The sequence below is a fragment of the Balaenoptera ricei genome, chromosome 5 (assembly GCF_028023285.1).
Source record: "Balaenoptera ricei isolate mBalRic1 chromosome 5, mBalRic1.hap2, whole genome shotgun sequence".
NCBI lineage: Eukaryota > Metazoa > Chordata > Mammalia > Artiodactyla > Balaenopteridae > Balaenoptera > Balaenoptera ricei.
Genome location: NC_082643.1, coordinates 141,205,542 through 141,218,505, shown reverse-complemented (window position 1 = coordinate 141,218,505; position 12,964 = coordinate 141,205,542). Strand labels below are relative to the sequence as shown.

The window sequence follows — 12,964 nt, the reverse complement described above, 5'->3', positions numbered from 1 at the left end:
GAGGGCGGAGTCAAGATGGTGGTGTGAGAAGACGCGGAGTCTGCGTCTCCCAACAATGTCTCCCCACAGCTAGGGCGCCTGCTGCATGCTGGTGGGGGACCTCAAGGCCCAAGGAGATGGGAGGAACCCCCAAGCGAACCGGTAGGACGTGGCGGGGACCGAGGGGGGAAGAGAAGTGGAGGCCGGACAGGACTGGCACCCCTGAGGGGTGGCTGAGAGGGGCGAGGGGTTCCCACACCTGGAGGGACCCTTGGGGGCTCAGATCGGGGGGTGGGGGGAGTGTGCCCAGTTGGCCGGGAAAGTCTGCCCAGCTCTCGGGTGGGGTCCTACGCCCTCAGAGTTCCCCTCTGGGCTGCGCTGGTCTTGGTGGCGTAGGAGGGAGGCAGGCGGGAGGGCACTCCAGGACCTGAGGAACAGGAGAAGGAGCGGAGGGCGTTTGCCCCACCCACTTGGGCCCGGAGAGCCTGCTGGGCTCCCAGGCCTGGTCCCCGCCGCCCCACCACATTGGTCCTCTGATTTGGACCATTTTTAAAGTCTTTATTGAATTTGTTACAATATTGCTTCTGTTTTATGTTTTGGTTTTTTGGCCACGAAGCATATGGGATCTTAGCTCCCTGACCAGGGATTGAACCCACACCCCCTGCACTGGAAGGGGAAGTCTTAACCACTGGACCGCCAGGGAAATCCCACTTTGCCCACTTTTTAATTGGATTTATTTTTGTTATTAATTTATGTGTTCCTTATATATTTTAGATATTAACCCCTTATCAGATGTATGGGTTGCAAAGTTTTCTCCCATTCTGTAGGTTGCCTTTTCACTTTGTTGATGGTTTCCTTTGCTCTGCAGAAGCTTTTTAGTTTCATGTAATCCCACTTATTTTTTTTTGTTTTTGTTGCCTTTGCTTTTGGTGTCATATCCAAAAAATTATGCCAAGACCAATGTCAGGGAGCTTAATACCTGTGTTTTCTTCTTTATGGTTTCAGGTCTTACGTTCAAGTCCTTGATCCATTTCGAGTTAATTTTTGTGAGTGGTGCAAGCTAGGGGTCTAGTTTCATTCTTTTGCATGTGAAGACCCAGTTTTCCCAGCACCATTTGTTGAAGGGACTGTCTTTCATCCACTGAGTGTTGTTGGTCTCTCTCTGTTCTGCCCTCCCGCCCTCTGTCTCTCTGTCTCCCACCCTCCTCCTCACCCTCCATGGGACCGCCTCCTTCGTGACCTGCCTCGGTTATTGCTGCAGAGATGACTCTGGTAACTGCCTCCTTAGGTCCTGTCACTCCACCATCATGGCCGCCTTGGTCTCTCGTTTCCATCCTCCCTCTAGACACGTGCTTGGTGTCCTGGCAGCACCTCAGACTTACACTTAAGGTTGGACTTGTCACCTGGCACAGCTGCTCTTCTCCAGCTTCCTCTTCTTATTGACTTGTTCGGCATTTGTCATTAGAGACGCTCAAACCCCAGCGTCATTGTCGCCCCCCGGTGGGCCCCTAACTTCCTGTCCTGTCCCGCCAGCAGCTTCCTCCTGCTGTTGGGACGCTGACCCCCGAGGCCGGGCACTTCCCTGACGTCCTTCCGGCAGCAGCAGCCGCTTGCCAGTCGTTGGCTCTGTCCAGCTCTGTACTGAGCCCTTCCCTTGGGTTTTATGATTTGATCCTTCCTGCAGCCCTGTGAGCGGCTAGTGCTCTGAATTCCATTCTACAAGCGAGGAAACTAAGGCCACAGGGGACATACGGCCAGGGTCTCCGAGCAGGCATGGCAGAGCCACAGTCTGATTTCAGAGCCCGCCTCGACACTCCGTCACCTGGATCTCAGCTCTGACCATGGTTTCCTGCTCCCTGTTCAGTAAAACCCCACCTCCGTGGTCTGCCATTCCCCGTGTGCCTTGGCCTGGCTCCAGGGTTCCTTCGGGGCAGCGCCTGGCTCTTCCCTCGTGTCCGTGGCCCACAGGGAGCCCACGCAGTGACGGAGGCACGAGAGGGAGCAGGCCAGGGCTGGGTGGGCCTGAGGTGGGCGATGCTGACCCGGCAGCAGCCGGAGAGAACCCAGCCAGTGCGGCCAGAGGGAGGCGAGCACCAGAAAGCTTCTCGGCAGATGTTTCTGTTTGGCGAGCTTTTGTCAGCTCTCCCCTTGTCTCAGCGCGTACGTGTAACCAGTCATGAGGAGTGAGAAGAAGTCTGTGGTCTGTTTGTTTCTGCCTGTTTTAGGGCCCTTTTGTGTTTGGATGTGTTGAAATCTAGAGCAGAAATAAGCTTTTGACTCTCCAGCAGTGATGCCAGGAGTCCTCAGCTGGGGGGACAGGGAGCCCCTGGCCACCTCCTGTCATGTCCAGTCCTGCTGCGTCCCAGGCTGCACTTCACAGCATGCACGTGTCCCCGTGTCCCTGGGGTGAGGGCCAGTCTGGGTGCATCCGGGGCGGGGTGGAGAGACAGGCGTGTGGAGCTGGCTTCATGTCGTTCCAGAGGTGGGATAGAATGAAGTCGTGAATTCACTCCCTCCTAGGGGAGTTTTCCCGGCCCTAAGGAGGATGCTGTGGGAAACCGGGGCAGAGCCCGGCTGGGTCTGCTGCTGACGTGCGGGTCTGAGCGTGGGTGCCTGCCTGCGTGGCCTCCTTGCCCCGGGTGGTCACCCGTGCTGGGTGCAGAGGCCACCTGGCCCTCGGCCCTCAGGGGCCTGCCGGTCCCACCCGCGCGGCTGTGGCTCGGGCTGTGTGGTGGCTGCTGCCTTCTCAGTGGAGCTGCGTCCACGGTCAGCACCACTGCGGCTCCCGGCTCGGAGCCCCTGGAGAGCCTGGCACTCAGTGGGGAGGACGGGACAGTGGGAGCGCCGGCTTCCTTGGCTGCTCCCTTAAGGAAGCAGAATGTCAAGCTGGAATTTTCTAAGTGCCAAAGGCTGTGAACGTGTCAACGTAGGAAAGAGCCCCGTGTGTATCTTTTTTGTGTAAAAGCTTCACGTGGTTGCAAAGTGTTGGACCGTGATGTGTTTCCCCGTAATCGGTTTTATTTTTGGTTTGTTTCTAGGGACATTCCGGAGGATCACTGCAGCTGCCTCGAGACTCTTGACGGACGGCGCGGACGGCAGCTTCTACGGCCTGGAGAGCTTGAACGCGTGGGTGCGCTCCATGGTCCCCACCCACCCGGCCCTCGTGCTGCTCTGGTGCCAGATCCTGCTGCTCGTCAGCCACACCGACTACCGCTGGTGGGCGGAGGTGCAGCAGACCCCCAAGTACGTGCGTTCCGCCCCCCGGGAGGCCAGCCCGGGCTCGTGAGCCAGGCTCGGAGCAGCTTGAGCTCCGGCTCCGTTTTCACGAGGCTCTGTAAAGATGCCACCGCATGTTCATCTTTCTTTCATGGACACTCTATTGCAGGGAAAATGTGGTCTGACTGCAGGCATTCAGAATAGCCGCTGCTTTTCACATGTGATTTCTTTGACAAGTTCTTTGACACTGTTCCATCTTACGGGCCATTTGTGTCATGCTGTGTCCCTCCTGCTGGGTTCTCATCCTTAAATTGGTTCCAGAGCCAGACATGTTGCAATGACTTAACTTCATTATAAGTTAAATGTGGTTCTGGTTATTAGATAATGAAGAAATTATTTAGCAGCCTTTCAAAACTACTTGGAAATACCTTATTTTTTATCATTCAAAAAGACTTGTTAAGTATCTGATTGTGGGTGGCCCTCTTTTTGCAAAAAATTGTCAGGTCTGAGTCTCTGTTTCTAGGCACCCTCTTGCTCAGCCATTTGTACATATGTGGAAAGAAAAGATTTGATTTCCGCCCCCCCCCCACCCCCACCCCGCCACCGCGCAGCTGAGTCCTCAGTGCAGTGTTTCGGGAAGACTCAAGAGCCGATGGCGAGGAGAGAAAGCTCTGGAAATAGGAGACTGCAGGGGCTGCAGGGTTGAGGTCAGCTCCTCTCTGCTCAGCATGGAAAGACAGCCAAGTGAGGCCATGGGTCCCGCGTTGGCTGGTCCAGTGCTCTCAGGTGGAAAAGCCAGCGTGAGCAGGAGTATTACCTCTCTGCCCTGTGCTTACGTTGTGGGATATGCAAAGGAAGAATCATCGCTGCTTCCTGCCCTCCAAGTGCTTACAGTTAGTTGGGGAGGACAGAGCAGTGAAAACATTTGACATGCTTAGAGAACAGTTTAAGCCTGTCATGATGACTTAAGTATTGTGAGAGTCGGAAACGGAAAATCGGTGTCTTGTACTTCAGAGCTTCTTCACTGTGCATATAAATCAGCTGGGGAGCTTGTTCAAATCAGATTCTGATTCAGCAACTGGCTGATGGGGCCTGGGACTCTGCATTTCTTCCAGGCTCCTGGGGTACCAGTGCTCTGATCCATGGAGGACGCGCTGAGCAGTGAGGCCCTGGGTCCTTGAGGATTGTGCCTCAGAGCAGCACCCAGGGGGCTTGTTCCAAGGGCCAAGTCTGTGCTCCAGCCCACTGTCGGACCGGATGGCTGGGCATCCTAGGAATTAGGGTCCTGGGCTCTTGTGTTTTTGCAGCCTCCCCAGTAGCCTCCCTGGACACCAAGGGCAGGACTTGAGTTAGCTGATAATACTAACACATGTTGGGTGGGTGGACGGTAAGTGAGAAGGCATCCACCACCCAGATGGATCCCTCAGCCACTGTTTCTTAGCTTCTCCCCCACTCTCCTCCTCCTCCTCCTCCTCTTCCTCTGCCTTTGTACATATGGTGGGCAGTGAGGGCAGAGGCCGACCTGGAGTGGATTCAGGAGGAAATGGGAGGGCAGACCCCAGTCTGATGAATGGAGGGCCTTCCACAGAAGGCTCACGTGGGCTCTCCAGCAGTGTCAGTCAGTGTCATGGAAGATACAGAACTGTTTGCTTGGATGAAAAGACGTAAGAGTACATGACAAACAGGTACAGTTTTATGAACCTTGATTACATTCCGGATCTGGCGGATGAAACCACTAGAAAGGACATTATTGGGTCAACAAGCTACATTTGAATGTGAGCTCTACATAACCTGTTGCTTTTGGTTATGAGTAGTTCTTAGGGGACACAGTTGCTGAGGTATTTAAGGGTGCAGTCTCTTGACCTGCAGATTACTCTCAAGTGGCACAGCCCTCCAAATTGCGTGTGTGTACAGTGTGCATGAGTGTCGAGTGTGTGTAGGGTATGTGTGTAGGTGTGGAGGACGTGCATGTGTGTGGAGTGCGTGCCTGAGCACAAAGGTGGTGACTTACTAGTAGTTGAATCTAGGTGAAGAGTAGGTCGCTGTTAATTGAATTCTTCTTTCAGCTTTTATATCAGCTTGAAAGTTTTCAAAATAAAAGTTAAGGAAAAAAGATGATGGAAGAGGGACATTTAGAGAGCAGCTCTACACAGCGGTTAGGAGGAGGTTCGCTCTGGAGGGAAATAGAGACATGGGAAATGGGAACATGAGAGAGTTTCTAGATGAGAGAACAAATGGCATGGGTGACCCTTACAGAAGAGAGCGTTATCCTAGAGTCGGCAAGAGCAGATGGGATCTAAGGGACAGACACTGGCTTCATGATACTGATTTATTTTTTGCCAGCTTTTTATAGTTCAACTTACATTTTCCTGATTTCTCTCTGTATATTAGCAGCTATGGGAAACTCACTGATTCTGGGTTCTCAGCTCAGTCATTACTTCCTCAGGGAAGCCTTCCTGACTTCTCTTTGATTGGTGAAGTCTCACTATCTGCTCTTACCCCAACCTTTGCCTCTTTTTTGTGGCATGTGTTGAGACTGTAATTTGACATTTATTTGTGTGATAATTTGGTTAATATCTCTCCCTCTAGATCGTAATACCCACAAGGGCCCTCATTGTGTTCCCAGCACTAACATGAGTTAGTGATTTAATTACCCTGATAATAGAAATAATAATAATGTATTGGTAAAGACCTCATATATAGATCACTAGCACTTATATAGCATTAAGTGCCAGATATTGTTCTGTGGGCTTTCCACTATGATAAGTTATTAAAATCTCTCAAAATGCATGTATATTATAGACAAGGAAACTTCTTTTCCCAGAGAAGTTAAATAACTTGCCCACTATCACACATTAACAGACATGTGTGCATGCATGATTCCCCAACTCGATTATTTTCACCTATTATAGCTGAAACTGTCATATAAGTGTGGGTTTATTTCTAGGCTCTCTATTTTCTGTTCCATTGATCTGTGTGTCTGGTTTTATGTCAACACCATACTGCTTTGATTACTGTGGCTTTGTAGTGTAGTTTGAATTCAGGGAACGTGATACCTCCAGTTTTGTTCTTCTTTCTCAAGATTGCTTTTGGCTGTTCGGAGTCTTTTGTGGTTCCATGCAAATTTTAGAACTTTTTGTTCAAGTTCTGTGAAAAATGCCATTGGAATTTGGATGGGGATTGCATTGAATCTGTAGATTGCTTTGTGTGGTATGAACATTTTAACAATATTAATTCTTCTAATCCATGAGCATGGAATATCTTTCCATTTATTTTTGTCTTCTTTAGCTTCTTTCATCAGTGTCTTTCAGTGTATAGTTCTTTCACCTCCTTGGTTAAATTTATTGCTAGGTATTTTATTATTTTGATGCAATTGTAAATGGGATTATTTCCTTAATTTCTCTTTCTGATAGTTTGTTATTTGTGTATAGAAATACAACAGATTTCTGTATATTGATTTTGTATCCTACAATTTTACTGAATTCATTGATTACTTCTAACAGGTTTTTAGTGGACTCCTTAGGGTTTTCTATATATAGTATCATGTCATCTGTAAGTAGTGAAAATTATACTTCTTTCTGACTTGAATGCCTTTTATTTCTTTTTCTTGCCTAATTGCTTTGGCTAGAACTTCCAATACTATGTTGAATAAAAGTGGCGAGAGTAGGGATCCTTGTCTTGTTCCTGATCTTAAAGGAAGAGCTTTCAGCTCTTCACCATTGAGTATGGTGTTAGCTGTGGGCTTGTCATATATGGCCTTTATTATGTTGAGGTACGTTCTCTCTGTACCCATTTTATTGAGAGTTTTTATCATAAATAGATGTTGAAGTTTGTCAAATGCTTCTGCATCCGTTGAGATGATCATATATTTTTTATTCTTCATTTTGTTAACATGATGTATTTTATCGATTGACTTATGGATGCTGAACTATCCTTACATCCGTGGAATAAATCCCACTTATCATGGTATATGATCCTTTTAATGTACTGTTGCATTCAGTTTGCTAATATCTTGTTGAGGATTTTTGCATCTATGTTCATCAAGGATATTGCCCTGTGATTTTCTTTTTTTGTGGTGTCCTTGTCTGGTTTTGATGATGAGTATCTCTATTTCCAAAAGATAATAAAAATGAATTACTAAAAGTTTGGAATACAAAGCACAAGTCATTATTTTCTGTCTGTGTACTCAGCAGATATAGAGCTGCTCTATCAATCGTTACAGAGGTTCTGTATGCAGCTCAGTGCTGGCTCTCAGATGAGTATGGGCTCCCAGGCCACACTTCCTGGAAGTACCCATGGTTGCCACAGTGGGGTCTGCTCTTGTCTGCTTCTTATTTGGGGGATTAAATCATCATAGTCTTATGATTTGCTTTCTACCTGTCCTACCTTTTGGTGGACGGTTAGGGTCCTGCATACGCAGTCATCTTTTATTTGGGAAGTTCATTTGCTATCAGTAGCTGGCAGTGTCTGTCCTGAGGTCTTGGGGGCTTGCCCTCCTACAAACTGGGACTAAATTTGGGTTGATGTTGGACCTTCTTTGTGTCCACTGCTAATATTTGAACTGCAAATTCTCCCCTTCTCTTTCAGAGGCTTTTTCCCCTATAGCTATACTATTACAAAACACAGAATTACAGCTTGAATATAAGTCATGTTGGGGCTGGCAGGAGGGCTGACTGAGAAAGGAAAGGTTTTTTGTTTGTTAGTTTTTAATTGACATATAATTTACAGTACAGTAGAATGTCCTCTTTTGTACCCGATATAGTCAGGTCACCACCACCACAATCAAGAGTTAGACCAGTATCATCACTTCGGAGAATTCCCTCCTGTCCCTGTGCCGCCACCCCCTCCCCCTGCCCCTCCCTCGGTAACCACTGATCCACGTTCTGTCGTGATAGAATTTTTTATAACAGTTCTCTTCTAAATCCTGAGGCGTTAACAGGAAGAGTTGACACATTTCAGAATATTCTAGTCCTGGTGTCATCTTCGTCTCCACTAAGCCTTAGCAGAGACTTGTAGGCTCTTGGCCGCCGAGGCGAGGGGATTGTCTTACCCTCAAGTCGGAGGGCTGTTTGTGAGCGTGGCAACTACTGTGTTTTAAGAGTTGTGGCCAGTACTGAGAGTCCCAAAGTTTGTAATTACCATCTCCTTAGAAAGAAAAAAGACAAGGTGAGAAGAAGTAAAGATGAAGTGAAATAACCTTCACTAGTGGGGAATTAATTTTGCAGAAATGCTTTTAAACAGGGTTTCCATAATAGCACAGACACTGTGGGCATGCTTAGGGTTGTAACTTTTCGTTGGTAATTGAAGAGTAAAGTATGGAAATACAAAGGTTTTTCTTCTGTCACTTGACGGCTTTCATAGCAAGCTAAAACCTCGAATTTCAAAAGCAATAGCTCTGCCATCAGACATAGCCAGTGAGATAAGAGCGCTGATTGAATGTGCAACTTCGTGGTGGATTTTGCCTTTCAGTCAAGCATTTTAGTTTTCTGCCTGTTAGATCCTCTGTTTATTTTAGTTTTCCATATGTGCTTTATCATAGCTCAGAAACAGATCACTAAGAGTAGATCTTACACATTAAAGTAACTGTCTGCTTTAGAACTGGGACTAAACGACAGTCATCTTCAGTGTTTTGAGAATAAGCCGGCTGTCATCTCAGAAACGCTGTCAGAGCTTCTGTTGCTCCTTCTAGAAGACGCAGTCTGTCCAGCACGAAGTCACTTAGTCCCCAGATGTCTGGAGAGGACGAGGATTCTGATGTGGCTTCCAAACTGGGAATGTGCAATAGAGAAATAGTACGAAGAGGAGCTCTCATTCTCTTCTGCGATTATGTCGTAAGTTTGAAATTGCAAGGAGGGGCGGGTTGGGGGCTGGAAAACACCTCGTGCGGATGATGCTTCTACAGACTGACTTCCACCGTCCGTCACTCCACCAGAATGAAAAACTAAAATTAAAGTTGAATCCTGCTCCCAAGTATAATTGGAAATCAGGCTTGGCGTCCAGCCCTGGGAGTTTAAGTTTGTCTGTAAAAGATTCAGTGGGCAGTCACTTGCTCTGCACCACTCGCAGTGCTGGGCACCTTTGTTGTTTTGAGGGACACCATGGAGTAACAATAATAATAAAAAGTTACAAGTTTGACTGAGTGAGGTTCTGATTAAAAATTTTTTTTTAATTTATTTATTTATTTATTTATGGCTGTGTTAGGTCTTCGTTTCTGTGCGAGGGCTTTTCTCTAGTTGTGGCGAGCGGGGGCCACTCCTTATCGCGGTGCGTGGGCCTCTCACTATCGCGGCCTCTCTTGTTGCGGAGCACAGGCTCCAGACGCGCAGGCTCAGTAATTGTGGCTCACGGGCCCAGTTGCTCTGCGGCATGTGGGATCTTCCCAGACTAGGGCTCGAACCCGTGTCCCCTGCATTAGCAGGCAGATTCTCAACCACTGCGCCACCAGAGAAGCCCCTAAAAAATTTTTTTAATCTGTGGAAAAGGTGTTAGAATGTTAATTGCTGCATTTTTAGATTCCTGTTTGAATGACATTCTTTTAAAAAATAACTTTTGTGGAATTTTTGACCATAAAACTAACATCTCTTGTTTAATACAAAAAATTTACAAAAACCAAATAAGTAAACAGAAGAAAATAAAATCTGTAATCGTATTACTCAGAGAGAACTCGTTGTTCCACTCTCACTGGGATCTGATACCTTTTCCAGGCTGATAGAAAGTGCTGCCTTCCTTTGGTGCAGACATGGTGCCATGAAGGCCGCTGTCACTCAGCAGCGCATCGGAAAAGGAGTAGACTCCTTCCCCTCAGGGGCTTGTTGAGATCTTTTTTGCCATGATAGCAATTTGTTAATACTCATGTTTTGTTTTACATTCTTTTTTTTTTGTCAATTTATTTATTTTTGGCTGCGTTGGGTCTTCATTGCTGCGCGTGGGCTTTCTCTAGTTGCGGTGAGCGGGAGCTACTCTTCGTTGTGGAGTGCGGCTTCTCATTGCGGTGGCTTCTCTTGTTGTGGAGCACGGGCTCTAGGCACGCAGGCTCAGTAGTTGTGGCTCACGGGCTTAGTTGCTCCACGGCATGTGGGATCTTCCCATGCCCAGGCTTGAACCCGTGTTCCCTGCATTGGCAGGCGGATTCTTAACCACTGCACCACCAGGGAAGCCCCTTGCTTTACATTCTTGATGTTGAAATAGTTTTTCTATCTTGTTCCACTTTTGAGAAATAATTTGATACAGTTATATAATGCTGTTTTCACAGAAAAGTAAGAAAAATATTTATTTTATAAATTAATACTATCAAATTATCCCACAGGAAAAAAAGGTATTAAGCATTAACCATATGCCAAAAACTTTATCTTGTTTTATAATTTCTGCCTAGGGTCATGAATTACATTGAAAAGGCAACATATGTATGGGGTTGGCCAAAAGGTTTGTTCGGCTTTAAGTAAAAATAAAAGACATTTTTCATTTTCACCAAGAACTTTTTTTAAAAAATATTTATTTATTTATTTATTTATTTATTTAGGCTGCACCAGGTCTCAGTTGCGGCATGCAGGATCTTTTAGTTGTGGCACGCAAGCTCTTAGTTGTGGCTTGAGAACTCTTAGTTGCAGCATGTGGGATCTAGTTCCCCGACCAGGGATCAAACCCGGTCCCCCTGCATTGGGAGCATGGACTGCCCCCCACTGGACCACCAGGGAAGTCCCACCAAGAACTTTAGTGAACAATGTATTCATTAACCGAACAAACTTTTTGGCCAACCCAATATTTAAAACTATTTTTCTCATTTCCTTATAAATCTTACATGAACTTTCTTCCCTTAAGATCCATTTGATCTGTGGGAACTATTCATATTTTGGATTCAGGATTTCTATCAAAACTGTGACAGTTACAGTAAATTCTTTTTTTTTCCACTGACCTGTCACAAAATTGGAGCGAGGGTAACTGGAGAATTCCCGTCGGGAGGCCGGACTGAGGCCTGGGCGAGGCAGGGCTTGCCCTGGACGGGAGGGCCACCTGCTCTCATGTCTCAGCTCGGGCCAGTCACACCGTTCCCGCTGCCCTCGGGAGGCGCCGGGCTCTCAGGTGCCCCAGACCCCCCGCGGCCCTGGGCCACGCTCCTCTCCTGTGTCCCTGAGCTGTGCCGCTGGGGCGCACTTCCCTGGGGCCTGACTTTGGACAGCTCGGCCGCGGTGCACAGTTGCGGGTGCCGGCTCTGTAAAGTGTGTTGTCACCTCGTCAGTTAATGGTGCTCAAACACTAAATACTTTCAGTGAGGATTATAATTCGGAGTTGGTTTTCTCCTTCCTACCACTTCTGGCCTTTTCTATGGCGCTGGTGTCTGCTCTTGCCTTGTCCACTAGAAGATGGCCTATCATTGTTGTCTTGTCCTCAGTGCCAGAACCTGCACGATTCAGAGCACTTAACATGGCTCATCGTCAACCACATTCAGGATCTGATCAGCCTGTCCCACGAGCCTCCCGTGCAGGACTTCATCAGTGCTGTCCACCGGAATTCCGCGGCCAGTGGCCTTTTCATCCAGGCAATTCAGTCTCGTTGTGAAAATCTTTCAACTGTAAGTCTCCCTGGTGCTGGCTGTCGCCAGTTTTCTCTGCCTTAAAAATGGAGGGTTGGCATTTTTAAACTGCTCTTTCCAGCGGGCAAACCCCTCTGCTGTCATGTCTCTCCTTCTCTCAAACCGCAGCCCACTACGCTGAAGAAAACCCTCCAGTGCCTGGAAGGGATCCACCTGAGCCAGTCGGGCGCCGTGCTGACACTGTACGTGGACAAGCTTTTGTGTACTCCATTCCGTGTGCTGGCTCACATGGTCGACACCCTTGCTTGTCGCCGGGTGGAGATGCTTCTGGCTGCAAATTTACAGGTACTGGGAGAAAACACGGCTGTCGTGTTTTACTGAAAACCTGGCAGGGCAGGCGGGACACTTGGCTGGCTCCTCCTCCACGGGGATGGTCTTCACGTGGCCACCGAGGGGGGCGTGCAGCACGGATGAACTGGTCACTCCTTGTGCGTCCGCTACGGGCGCTTCCTGTACTTCTCCTAGTCCGCCTTTGCTACCAGAGCCGCACGTGCCCCTTATCTTCTGGAAATGAGCACAGGTGGCTTTGACTCTTGCGCGTTGCAGCCCCACTGACGTGTTCTTGTCTGCTTTAGAACAGCACGGCCCAGCTGCCGGCGGAAGAGCTAAGCAGGATCCAGGAGCACCTGCAGAGCAGCGGGTTAGCGCAGAGGTAACGCCGGGGCCAGGTGCTCCTTGCTTTTTGAGTGTGAAGACTAGGGTTTGTGAGGGCGCAGACTCGCAGCTTGAGAGGCTGGCGTGCCGTATTGGTGGGTTCACTGCAGGAGGGCCTTGAGAGAGAACCTTCCGAAATGAACACAGTCGGATCTCAACGTGTACACAGTGAGGAACAGCTGGCAGTGTCAGCTCTGCCGCGATAATGCGCCGTGGCTGTGTGAGGGTGGCGGGTGTTCCTGTGGCCTCCACTCACCATCTGCGATGAGTCATCGATCAGCTCTGTCTTAGCAAAAATCAAAGCCTGTGATCTAATTGCTAAATAAGACCTGGCAGAGCTGAGAGACGTTACCTAGTTCTCGGCGAGAATTGTTTCTACATCTTGTCAACATTTTGTCTCTCTGTGGCTGTTTATCACCTAATTTTGTTTGCAAAGTCTTTTTGAGGCCTTTACCAGAAATCCTGATGTCTGTTACATGAGTGTATTTCTGTGACTGCAAAATAAATGAAGAGAAGCCTTTATCT

General features: G+C 48.1%; 1 protein-coding gene across 4 annotated transcripts in view; it reads left to right on the top strand.

Moving 5' to 3' along the window:
* HTT (huntingtin) overlaps nt 1–12,964 on the top strand; it is a 136,409-nt gene that overhangs the window by 99,085 nt on the left and 24,360 nt on the right. For all 4 annotated transcript variants that reach the window (XM_059923695.1, XM_059923696.1, XM_059923694.1 and 1 more), the window contains 5 exons: nt 3,018–3,222; nt 8,885–9,026; nt 11,585–11,764; nt 11,894–12,070; nt 12,361–12,437. In XM_059923695.1, coding sequence (XP_059779678.1) covers nt 3,018–3,222; nt 8,885–9,026; nt 11,585–11,764; nt 11,894–12,070; nt 12,361–12,437 — 781 coding nt within the window. The remainder of the gene's footprint in view (nt 1–3,017; nt 3,223–8,884; nt 9,027–11,584; nt 11,765–11,893; nt 12,071–12,360; nt 12,438–12,964) is intronic.